Source organism: Gymnogyps californianus, chromosome 8 (genome assembly GCF_018139145.2).
Source record: "Gymnogyps californianus isolate 813 chromosome 8, ASM1813914v2, whole genome shotgun sequence".
NCBI lineage: Eukaryota > Metazoa > Chordata > Aves > Accipitriformes > Cathartidae > Gymnogyps > Gymnogyps californianus.
Window position 1 is genome coordinate 11,241,174 of NC_059478.1, and position 13,436 is coordinate 11,254,609.

The following is a 13,436-nucleotide window of genomic DNA, read 5'->3' on the forward strand; positions in this document are numbered from 1 at the left end:
ACATTGATATACACAGTGAACTTAATAACACTGTTGTGCTCCCCACCCCCTGCCCCCCCAGCCTCCCCCAAATGTCTTAAGTACTGTTTTAGGATCTATTTCTATATTTTTGTTGTATAGAAAAGTAGGTAGTATTGTGGAAAAGCTACTTTTCAGCTGTTATATGTCTGTCGTTAATATTGGTAATGAGAACTCTTATGTAACTTCAGCACATGAAATACTTTGTGTTACTCAAGACTTGCCTTTTACTGGACTTGCTACAAAGATTTTACAGCAATTTGTTGAAGATTGGGCATAACTGAAGGATTAAAATAATGGCAAGCACATGTAAAATTGTTCTAGGTGTTTTAATGGCCTATGCTGATTATATGATTTTGGTAATAAATGCGTTGAGAAATAGTAGGACTGACTTGAGTATGCAACTAATGCTTTCAAAAACTGCAATATACGTATTTTAATACAAGTTTAATTTCTTTAAAATTATTTAAAACCTAAGTAAAACAGTAAAAAAAAAAGGTTTACTGTGTGCTTATTACTACTGGCTTGGATTAACTTTCATGATAATGACTTCTGCTGCGCAGAAATATGTGATTTTTCTACTCTTTCTTCTCCTCCTCCAATTGGTTAAACCATAATTATTGGTTAATTTCTGTATTCATACAGTCAAGATTGGTAGGCAACACAATTTTAGATGATATTATATTCTGAGAAAATAAAAATATAAGGCAAATTGAAATTGAGGCGAATGAAGGTTGTGAAGAACAGGTAAGCTTCTAAGGCAACTACATCTTCAAAGTCCTTTACCTATCATTTGTTGATCAAAAGACTAAACACTTGTGTTGAAGGCTGCTGGAAAAAATTTTTGTTCCATCAGCAACGGCAGTGAAGTCTTTCTAGTCATGTTCCAGATAAAAGCTAATATACCCAACTCACTTTTCATTTACCTACAAGCCACCTGCCTCAATGAGTCAGCAGAATTCATTTAATGCATACTCAACAGGATCGGCACCTCCTGTTATTTTAGGATTTTGTAGAAAACATTGTCATCCTGTTAAGGTTGTACGTTACTACTAGGTGAATTGTCTTCAGTAATATTTGTTTACTTTCTGTCACTAACACGTTGCTTTAAATATTAAAAGGGCAAATAGCTATATTGCAATTCTGCAGAGTTTACAGATCTATGTATAGCTGTTGCTTCTAAATCTTAGGGACAATTCACAGGAATGAAGTCCGATACCTGATAGCAAGTATTTAGAAGTTTAAATCCTGAACTGAAACTTAATCCCATATTGGGATTCCTTAGTGCTGACCATGGCAACTGCCATCAATTTCAATGCTCTACTTTACACACTTGCGCAAGCAGGAGCCTAAAGATAGCATAAAGGTGGATGAGGATTTTTTGGTATTACTACTTCTTTTCCCCTCATTGGTTTTCTTGAGGATTTTTTAAATCTGGAAACAAACTAATAAAACCGTTGAATAACTGATTATTATATAAAATAAACGTGTTTTAAGGTTAATTTTTCTTCTATGTTATACGAAATAAAATTGCTGGATAGAAATCAATAGCACTTTTCTAAAGAAGATTTTTTTTTTTGAGCTTGCTGCTTTGATGCTGGTACAGTATATTAAACACCTATGTGAATATTAAATTTTTCTTTGATCTGGTAAATAATTTCAAAATAGCTAAATATCTTAATTCTATTGATTAACTCAGCATCTTTAACTACCATTCTCTTTTTATTTATTTTAGAATTTTTACCAGGATGGTATTTAAGTTGGTATGGTGTTGTGTTTGTTTTTTTTCCTTATTGTAAGAATAAAGTAATTATTAGGATACTTATTGTTGATATATAGTTATAGTATATGGCAGTGTGTTCAACTGTAGCTTTTAATTTTTTTTAGAGGTGCATTTATCCCATTTAGTTAATTCTACAACATACCAGATATTTGTGGTGGTTTCTTTTGTTTTGTTTTGTTTTTTTGTTGATCAATGAGACGTAATTTTGAAATTTTAGGTATAGTAAACTCAAAATGTATGCTTAGCATTTTTCTTTTTTTTTTTTTTTTTAATTATTTGAAAGTGGTTACTTAGGGTTCTTCAAGACATGCGTGGACTAATGCATGGTATTTTTATTATCTGTGCAGTTTTGTGCTGGGTGTCTTTTTGTGATATGTCTATTGCCTGCATTTTAGCATATTTTATTGTATTGATTTCATGTTGATATGTGCTCATATGTGCTCTGGATTCTCTCCAGCTTAATTGGAGAAAAGCAGTGGCATGTTTATCACTTCTCAATAAATGCTTAATTGCTGCTAAACTCTTTTCAGTTATGTTTTAATTTAAGTTTAGAGTAATGTACTATAATGCATGTTGTTTTTAAAAAAATTTTTTTCTAACCTATATTACAGTCTATTATTCAATTCTAAGTATGTGGCCAGTAAGATTTTTTAAAAGTATATTTTAAAGTCTGATTTTTTTTTAGAGCCCCAGGTATTTCTGAAACCTCAAAAACACTGCCACTGGAGTTTTAATTGATATGCAACAAAGTAGACTTTACTAATTAAAATCAAGATGCTGTGCTTTTGCTACATGGACCTTTACATGGAAAAGTAGGTCTTACACATTTCCTTTTATTGTTCAACGTAGCAATTGCATCCTTACAGGGTTGTAGGTTGGTGGCTTACAGTTCAAAAAAAAAAAAAAAAAAAAAGAGAGCGAGAGAGAGAGAGCTGCCACCAGCCCCGAAGACAGACAGTGGGCTTTCGTCCCTCAGACGCCCCCAGAATACTAATCAGGAAAGTCAGACCCTGGAGGTCAGGGAGCAAGTCAATCATTCTAGCGATCGTCTCAGTGTGGAGGATCAAATTAGCCTGAAAAATTCAGCTGCTGGGAGGAGAGGGCGAGCAGCTGTCAGGGGCAGCAGCGAGATGCACTAATGAACCAGATGAATAGTGCAAAAGCTTGAAAATAAAAACAGGACAGTTGACATTTTTCATCTGTCAAAGCAGGAGATGCATGAAAATATAGTATTCCTGTTTTAACTCCTTAGGGGACATTCAGAATTTTTTTTAACACTCTGCAGCATTCAAACAAAAGTACTTTTTAATGAACACCTAGAGTACAAAAATGAGTATCTGTGCATTTATTTAGAAATTCTGCATGCATACAGACCCTGCAGTTGATTTTTCTTTTTTTTTTCTTTTCTTTTTTGGTCTTTAGCCTGCATTTTTAACATTCTTTTTAAGGTAAGAGACAATGTCATGTAAATCCAAAAATTAACATTATTTTGGTAATACAGTTACAGAATTTTTGGGAGGAGTGTAAGATGGAACTGTAGTATGGTATTTGTTTTGGGAGCTTTAAAATTATTTATTCTTACTTGAAGGTAATATGAAAAAGTACTGAACTATTTGAGACCGTTTTTATCAGATATAAAGTAAATGTAAGAGGATTTCGGTAATTTTCTTCATACATTTTCCCCCAGTGATATCGGTGCTTAGACATGAAAGAGTTAAACTGCTATCTGGAAGACCACAAGACAGATGAGAGCCATTTTCAGCTTGTCCTGTCCCTGCTGAAGCTCACTGAGTAGCACAGCATGGACTAGCGTGTTTCACACACACTCTGCCTGTCTGGGGAATGTACACATTGTCCTTCCAAAATCAAACTTATTAGCAGATGTAGAAAAGGGTGACTGACTTTGGGGCAGCGCTGCACTCAAAGCAGCATTCGTGCTGCTGCGGTTCAAAGACTTAGAAGGCTTTGAAGAGAATGGAGAGATTTTAAATGAATTTTAAAATTTGTAATCTTGCTAACCATAGCGTTTGTTTCTACCTTAAATGTCAAGCTGTAACATTGTCTGGAAATAAAAAGTAGGTTTAGTAACGCTGGTTTTAAGCTGATCACTTATATACGTGCTCTCCAACAGATATTTTTGTATTACAATTGTAAATTATAGTCATGGGTGCCAGTTCTGCACTACTGATGATTTTGAATAACATACTGAATTACAAAGTTTTCGAGTTTGGGTGGTTTTTTTTTTTTTTTGGAAGTATAGACATTACCTTTAGTTTTCTTGCTTTAAAAAAAAACTGTATCAAATTCTAGTGTAATAGCTATGGAAGGTTACAAAATCTACTACTGTTATCCAGCATTTTCAACATACGGTATTGCTTTAGATCAGATAATGTTTTCAAATAAATTATATGTTTTCTTCTAAAAGGTCTTCAGAGAAAAATTACATTGTGGGTTTTGGGTTTTTTTTTTTTCTTCCTCCTGGTGCAAGGACCCTCCACGCTCACAGCAGTACTGGAAACTACTCAATTTTTCCTCATACTCTATTAATAAAACTCTAATGGTATACAATTCAAATATTGCAATATAAGGATTGTGACAGGTACGACTGTACGACAGAGTAAGTACACACACTGGTTACAGTAATAGTTTTGGAACTTCTCTTTTTAGCACTGTGACACTTCTAAGCAAGGAATTGAAAGTCATTAAAAATCACTTTTGATTAGTTAGTATTACAGATTTTATGACAAAATAGGTTTACTTAAAAACACAAAAGAAAACTGTACATTTTCTTTAAACAGATGGCTGCACTGCAGAGTCCCTTTTATGGTGATAAAATGAACTTGTACTCCCTGTGCAAGAAGATAGAACAGTGCGACTACCCACCTCTCCCTTCAGATCACTATTCAGAGGAAGTAAGTAATTTTCCTTCTCGTGGGCTAGATCCTCAGTTTATGTAAGCTGGCACACTTCCAGGGAAGTAAATGAACTCGTGTGATTTTATGTTATTTGCAGATTATGCCCATAATTGTTTGCTTGTTGAACTCACTCAAATGTTCCTGTCAAAACAAGTCTCTGATATGATTTTAAATTTGGGAAGATTAATGATGGAAACCTCATACTGTTAGCTTCTTAATTTCATTGAGCTTCCTTGCAAGTATGACAAAATGCTTTCCCAGAATGCACAATGATATGTTCTACATGCCAGAATGGGATTGAGTCGTACATCTATAGTATGCTTTTCTAAAAGCACAACTATGCAAGTTTACGTTGCACAGTAAATTAGTGCAGTAGCCTTGTTTCTCTAGGGGCTTGCATTAAAATAGATATGATGTAACTCACTAGTAAAAATGAATTGTTTAGTTCCCATTTGTCTGCATTATAAAACTGCGATGTGCTGTTCGATACAATTGAACGGCAGTTCTTTTGCAAGAAAGAGTGGTTCTTGACAACATTAATAGTAAATTTGAGAGAAATATAGGCAGACATAATGTAATTGAATTTGAACAATATACTCATGCGTATCACAGCAGTGTTTGTTTTAAGCTGATAGGTAACAGTTCTTTACTGTCATTAATGCATTTAAGGGGATGTACTTGCTTTTTTAAGCTCTAAAATGAAAAGAGACTATATAAAATAAATATTTTTCTTAGCGTGAGTAACAGAATGAAAAAATATAAATGCTTGCTTGTTAATGTTCTGAGATGCCAGTTTTGAAATAGTTTCCCACTTTGAAAAGAACAGGGCAAACTGATAGAAGCTGTAAACCAAAGAACACGTATTAGTAACCAATTCTAATTGAATTCAGCCTACATGAATTAAAGATTACTTTGAAAATGCAAATAAACACGAGCACTGAAATACTTTTAATAAACATAAAGCGTTGTGCAATATCATTTATAGAGTAGGGGTTGTAATTCTGAACCTTAAATCTTTTTGCGTTCAAAGACAGTGATTGGACTATTAATAAAAGATTACTGCCCAGTATTTTGTTTTGTATTTATAGTGACAATTTTTCCCCTTTTATGAAACAAACTGGACTTAAAAAGATAATTCAGTGACATTACAAAGGATGAAATATTGATCTATTGTAATTTATACACTATACCTCTTTGTGGGTTTTCCAATTAGTCATTTTACCTTGGCTGTTTTTAATTATTATTTATTGTAGACTATAAATATGGCAGTTCATATAACCAACTTAAGAACTGGAGGCCTAGAAATACAGTAGGGTGTGAACAATAATGCAAAATGATAGCAAGAATGTCAGGGGCCGTTCTTTGTTGTGTCATTCATGCTGTCTTCCTTTTTCCATGAAGCGCATGAATATTTCACATATCTGCATCCTCATCCTCTATTCTTCTTGACTAATTTTCAGACTGTCTGAATTTGCATTTCACATGGTAGCTGATTAGGAGATGCCGAGTGCAGCAGCGAAGCCTCAGCAGGCGGTTTCCATGGTGACCTTCAGCAGGATTTTAATGATGATACCACTAGTGGTTCGTTGAAGTTGGCCTGCCTGCAGGGCTACTTCGCTGCAGCTAAGTGTGAAGTTGGATATGTGGATTCCCAGCCAAGGGGCAAATATCAAAGTCTGGCCCAGATAGAAGGTCTTAGAGTTTGGATGGGGAGAGAGATTCCACCTTTTACTTACAGCTGTATAGTTTCTAGTGGTGAAAACAGATGCAAATCACAACATGTTACATTTTCTTTATTTCAAAGCAGACACATACTTCTGCACCTTGGATAAACCAGTTATTTGCAAAATGTACATACGTTATTTTAAAACATAATGAGAGAATCAGAGCTATGATAGGTATGAAGATAGGTATGAAAATAGTTACTTAAAAGAAGTAATGAACTATGGAGGCTGTAATGGGAACATTTTTTATGTTTTGATATGAAAGACTTGTGTCTTCACTAAGGTACATGGAAAAATAGGTATGTTTATTCGTCATTGCACCAAAATAGACCTTTTTTACTTGTATGAAAAAATACTGTGTTGGCATGAATGGTAAAAAAAATGGAAACAAACAAGTGTTATCTGTCATGTTAGGATACTGTTCTAAATGTTTCACCTGTACTGAAAATTTAGATATCAAACCTTTAACCAGGTTGGCAGCACACTCAGTGACCAGTAAAGATCAGGGATCACTGAACAGTAAAACCCACTTCATATTTTATAACAAAGAATTTTCTGAAAGAAAAATTTCACCGAGTGAAATTTTGCAGTTGATTTCTGCATCCTTTGATATAGGAGTGTAAATACTTTCATTACAAAATACAAGACAAGTGCTTTTTAGAGAAACTTTTTGTAAGTAAATTTTAATGAGTTTTAAGGTGTGACACTTTTTCTAAATTTTGAACTCTCTATAAGACCAGCCTGTTAGTGATGTATTGCATCTGTGTCATCAGAGAATAGTGTGGCAGAAAGATGCACCTTAAGATAGTTAGACAGATGGATTTTTTTTTTAAAAACCTTTGATTATAAATCCTAATGGTCTAAGATGCATTTTCACAAACTATTGCTTCAGCAGTAGAGTCACAAGTCAAGATTTTCAAATGTTTTAACAACTTTGGATATCTCAATTTTTGAATATTCCTTAAGAATGTCTGGTATTCAGGGTGAGTACTCAGCATTTACTGAAAGCTGTTCTACTTTAGGGAATTCAAAGCTGGGGCTCCCTTGCCACCCCCAATCAATACTATTAAAATCTTGTCAGCCAATATTAGTATCATGTTGCTTTCATGATAGATGAAGTTTTTAAATCTTCCCTTTGACTGAGGTGCACTTCTAAAGTCCATAGCCAACCTCCTACCCAGAGGTGAAGGCTCAATGAGCCAGCAGGTCCACAATGGCAGTGTTAGTTGCCAGCAGAAGGTCTTGAGAATAACATTGAGAAAGGACTTCAAGAAGGTCTCCTATTCAGAGTAAGAGTAGTTTTGTGGGTTTTTCTCTCATCCAAAATTTCCTATATGAAAATTTCTCTTCTTCAGCTGGCTAACAATGCAAAGTACTTGCCTGTCATATTTCTGTCTTTCCCCCTCCTCCTGACTGGAGTGATAATTATTTATTTGATAGCTGAAAAACCTGCTAAAGTTAAAGAAAGTGTGTCCCACTGCTCCAATGTCAGGCTGAGCTCCAGGCTAAAGACCGTCATTGTGCTGAGTGCACAGAGGAGGTTAAGAACAATAAGCAGCCAAAGAAGTTTGCAGCTTGGGGATGCAACAGGAGGTCCCTCCAGCTCAGTCATAAGTCTGCTCTGCCTGTTGGCCAGTCTGTGCCAGATAATAAAAAATTACTCTATCTCTAATGATAGTCTGACTTTAGAATCCCAGTGCCTCTTCCCATGGTACTGTTGGGCTCTTCTGCTACATCGGAAATGTTATTAATACAGAGGGGTTGACAAATGGATTTCGGGTTTATTGAAATGGATATTCCTATAGGAGTTAAAGGAATAGTGCTGTAACCAAGTAGTAGCATCCAGCATGGTCCCAGTTTCAGTCCTGAAAGAATGTCTTCCTGTGTGACTGTTTTCATCCTGTATAGCAAAATTAATTCACCTTCTACCAAAGGTTTGCTGTTCCATAACAAGGCTCAAAAGAGCTCAAGGATTTTGAAATTACTCAGTAATCTGCACTATCATTGTGCAGCGCCCCAAGCATAGTCAGTTTAGCGTTCCTGCCTTACAACTGAGATTCTGGACTGGGGAGGGGGAAGGAGATTTTGCAGTAATAGCAGTGACCAACATGTAAATGTTAAGACTCATAGCAAAAGAGGTCTTTGACTCTCTGGTTTATTTTGTTACAGTAATAGTGAAGATTTGTCACTAATTGAGCTCACCGCTTGCACTGTGTTGGGAAGAGAATTTCTGAGTAAACTGATTCAGTGACTGTCCCTTCCTGTGAACATATTCTTGTAGATCCTTTCTTGCATCCTAACAATAGTAGCTACATACGCATTTTGGTTAGAGTAAAAAATAAGAAGCTGCAAAAAGCCACTAGTCAAGACACTGTGGGTGAATGGTTTTTGCAAGTGTACTTACAGGGATTAATAGGACCTAAAGCCTTACATGTACTTTGGAGTAATGATGCCATTTTGCTACAGTGTCTTTCTAAGCAATGAATCTTCTTGGCCGTTTTATTGAAGCTTGGAATTATAATATACTGTAACAAGTAACAAAGTAACTCTGAAGGAAGGCTTCCTGCTTAATGACTTAACAAACAGTTTGAGTCTGAAATTGATTTTTAGATGATACAGTTCAGTTTAGAAAACAAAATCAGTTACCGGCAGGCCAGGATTGAAAAGACATCAAGTAGCCTACTGGAGGTAAACCAAGGCTTCTCATGCTTTTCACAGCTAAATTTCTTGAAGATCTATTTCTGCTGTTCTACCTACAGTAAAGTTATTGATATACAGCTGGTAAAAACAGGAGAAAGAATACTCTGTTTCCCCTCTGAGAGCTTTATAGGTTTCAATCCTTCAAGGTCTTTTACTAAGACTTTATTTACTGTATGCAGTTCTATTGAACAGATGGAAGTCTTCACACAGAAAGATAAATATGTATGTACAAGATTCGATGACGTATTCTGCAGATGAATTACACTTGTATTCTCTTTACAAAATGTTTACTTATTTGAGTCTAGTTTCAGGCTTGAGGTTTTTGGATGTTCTTCAGTCTTTCCTGTTTTCCATGCAGGCTGTCTGAGATGTTGCATAGCAAGCTGCTCATCTCTGCTAATACATTGTGCCTGTTGCTTACGCTGTGTCCCGCCTGCTTCTTCTACAAGAGATTGTTTTGCTTTGCATATTTGTATTACATGTTGGCAATTATTACTTCTTACAGTAGTTCATGATTTCCAGCATTCTATTCTCCAAATGTTTGGGAGTTATTACAGGCTAATAGTTTTTCCTCTCAGGGGTATTGTATTTTATATATTGGCTGCCAGAAGCAATATGATGGCTTTGTATAACTCCATTAGTCAAAATATACTTAGCAAATTTAAGATTCAAGTAGCAAGTCTGTTTCTTTTCAATCCATCAATCTGACCACTATCTTCAGAATTAATAATCTGATTTTAAAATATTAAGCTCTTCTTGCTAAAGAAGGGGGATGTCTAGTGACATAGTTTTTGTATTGTTAAATATGAAAAACCTGTACATTGTATACAGTTTACAATGTTTCTGCAAGGGCTAATGGACAAAGTTTTAAATAGTGGTATGCAATGTTTCTTACTTAACTTCTGGACTTCCTATTCCCGTGCATTTAAATTAATCTTCTGAAAAGTGAAAGGAGTATAATTATAATTTAAAATCCTTCTTGGTCTTTTTATAAAAAGCAGGGAGGAAACTCTCTGATGGCAGGTTTGAATATGCAATCTATGTTACTTTTGAATAATCATGGCAATGAGGTCGCTCTGTGTTAGTTGCAATAATTACAGATTTTTTCAGTAGTCATACCTAGTAGTACCAGGAGGGAAACTGAACCAAATTTTACATATTACCATAGAAGGGTGGATCACAAGGTGTTTGTTTGTTTGTTAGGTTTGTTTTTGTTTCCCCCCCAATGCTATAAGGAGATCCAGGAAGATTTGGCAAACCTACTAAAAAGCATAAAGGAAGAGCTTCAGAGTTGGTTCAGTTGCTTTTGCAAAGGATGGTAAACGTTTTAATAAGTCATCATGAAGCAGATGTATTCCATGTTGAAAAATGCTTAGGAGATGCACACAATTTAAAATAGATGCCCCATCAGAAGGTTATCCAGACAATAAATTAAGTTCTAATGTCATAAGTTCTTAGGTATATCAAGGGAGAAAGAAAAATCTGCAACCGTTCTGCCAGTTTGTGAAGGCAATGAGAAGTATCCGAGTGGTGTGGAAGCTCTTTGAGGTTGCTTCTGCTGAATATGTGCACTATAGAAGGCCCAATAAATTATGGTGTTTGTGTAAACATGGGGTTTTCTAGTCATAGTGATTTGTTTATTCCCAGAGAGAGGCTTCCGTGAACATATTTGTTAATTATGTGTTTCTTCCCATTAAAAAAAAAAAATAAATCAATGATCTAATCCTAAAAATAGATACCAGGACATAGACCAAAGGTTATTTATTCCAGTATCATGTCTCCAATAGCGGGCAAATGAAGTAACAGGGCCACCATAATGTGATGCTTCCCCAAAATATGTTCCCAGCTTCCAGTTTTAAGTTCAGAGAGTTCCTCAGTCAAAGATGGAGTCTTTATATTAAATAGCAGTGGGTTTAATTTGTTCAATGGCTTTCTGAATGCATGTATATTGGTAGCTTGTAGCAGTAGGAGGTTCTGCAGGTTAACCGTGTGTTATAAGGAGAATTGCTGCCTTTTGTTTCTTGGAACCTGTTACGCAGCAATGCTATTTATTGCTGACTAACTCTTGTATCAGGAGTGAATGAGCAAGCAGTCCCGCTGTACCTTCTTTCTGTGCTAGCTTCGGCCTTCTGGGGTTTGCAGGCATAGCCCTCCAAAAGCAGACGAATTTTAGTTTAAATGATGTGTAATGGGACTAAATGCGTGTCTAATGTTGTATGTTAAAAGGATGAGAACTTAAATCTGCTCATCAGTTTTTTCTAGACAACAGTACAAAATGTAAAAATCACGGGAGTATGTTGCATACATGCTTGCATAAAACTGTGCAGTGTGTGTTGAGAGAGGGGGGGGTTGAGTGTGTGTTTATGCGGAATTGCTGTTTGGCTAATTTTTGCCAGTCTTATTAATTTGAATTTGATAATGCACAAATACTACTTGTAAGAAAGCCAATGATCCTGTCATGTTATTTTCCTTTCCTAGCTGCGACAGTTAGTTAATATGTGCATCAACCCGGATCCAGAGAAGCGACCAGACATAACCTATGTCTATGATGTAGCGAAACGTATGCATGCACACACTGCGAGCAGCTAAACAGACATCAGATCATGAAGAAAAGAGCAGAAATAACCAAGTATTTTAAATAAATCATCCCACCTTTGTTTGTGTGTTACAGAAATGTAATTATTTGAAGCTTACTGTTGTGCTTTGAATTGTAAACCAATTTATATACAAGCTTTGTTGTTTTCTGTTTATTTCTATTTTTTGTATTTTTTACTAACTTGCAGTTGTACAACAGGTTTAAATATGTAAAGCATAAGTCTAAAAGATACCGAGAACCACTGTTTTACATGTTAAGTGGGTTCAAGTATATTTTCTTTAATAACAAAATTGTATTCAGTTGGGCCTCAGTTCTAAAACACAGTTGCACTTTTGCACATGATACAGATATTAGGCTTATTATCCAGAAGCAAAATGTCTGAATCTCTCACCTTTTTAGTAATTTATGGAAAGTATGAATCAGCACAGTTAACTTTATTTTAATCTTTGTTCTAAGAGGAACATAATTATTATAGAAGGTTATTGTATTTTATATTGAATTGTAGTTTGGAGTTCTCAGCATAAGAGTAGACAGGCGATAGGATTAGTTCTCTGCTTGCCAAATGTGATGGGAAAACAGTTTCAGGAAAAATTGTCATGCTGAAATTTTTGTAACATCCCTTTTTGTTTTGTTATTCTGTCATAATGCACATAAAACATTTGTTGGAGGTTTTCTAGGAAAATTTGAGGTGTTGATTCTGCAATCTGATCATTTTCAATAGACTTGTGCAGCACTGCCCTGGGGCAATAGGAGTCTGCATAGTTAAGTCTTAAAACCATGCAGATGCTTCTTGTAGCAAATAGGGTTCTTTTGAGGCTAGCGTCTATGAGAAGGTCTGATTAAAAGATGCGATCTTGAAGTTAAAACTTCCCAACTGTTTATGTATATGTCACTGTAGATTTTTGTGTTTAAAATAATTTGAATGACCTTACAGTATATTTAAGTTTTAAAGTGGTTTTTTTTTTTAAATACAGAAACCTTTTGGAAAAGATGTAATAGCGTAGTATAACACAAAATGTATTCTTCATGAATATCTGGTTTTGAATACTGCATCCTGAGAATTAGTTTTATATTTAGCAAAAGTAAATTTTAGCTTTTATGTTTAAGAGAAAGTTGCCACTCCTTCATTTGGGAAATAAATATATATGCAAAATGTCTTACAAATACTTTATTAGTAGAAAAGGAAATTCAGAATATTTTTGTTAGACCTTAGTACCTTTTTGGGTATGCTTAAATAATATTTCTATTGTTAAGGAAGGAAGGTGTTTTAAGTGTGGTAAAAATGGAGAATGGACTGAAATTTCTTGAGTTTCAAGACTGAACTCTTTATACAGAACTGTCAAAACATAATTATTACCAGTGATATTGCTGAGAAGCTGCTATAGTCAGTTAAATCTTTTTCCTTATGTGGGTAAAAAGAAGTTAGTTCAAATAAAAGCAGCGGTATGTACATACACATATAGGTTCTAGATGCACTCAGTTCCCTGCACGCTCAAATTTTTTTTGTTTATTTCTCTATGCAGCTTTAATTTTTGATTTGATATAATGTTCAAAGAATAAAAATCCAGCTATGGGGTTTGTGGGTAAAATGTTCAAGCTAGGTCAAGGGTTTTTCTGGTTTTGTATTTTTTAAAACTGCAAATATTATGGAAATTGTGTTCGGCAAAATACAGGCATTTTTAAATAGTATGTGCCAGATC

The 13,436-nt window shown here is 35.0% G+C and overlaps 1 protein-coding gene across 1 annotated transcript in view; it reads left to right on the plus strand.

The window, feature by feature from the left end:
• NEK7 (NIMA related kinase 7) overlaps positions 1–13,121 on the plus strand; it is a 72,145-nt gene extending 59,024 nt beyond the window's left edge. Inside the window, exons 9-10 of the mRNA XM_050900751.1 lie at positions 4,600–4,713; positions 11,619–13,121. Coding sequence (XP_050756708.1) covers positions 4,600–4,713; positions 11,619–11,729 — 225 coding nt within the window. The 3' untranslated portion in view covers positions 11,730–13,121. The remainder of the gene's footprint in view (positions 1–4,599; positions 4,714–11,618) is intronic.
• The last annotated feature ends 315 nt before the right edge of the window (positions 13,122–13,436 follow it).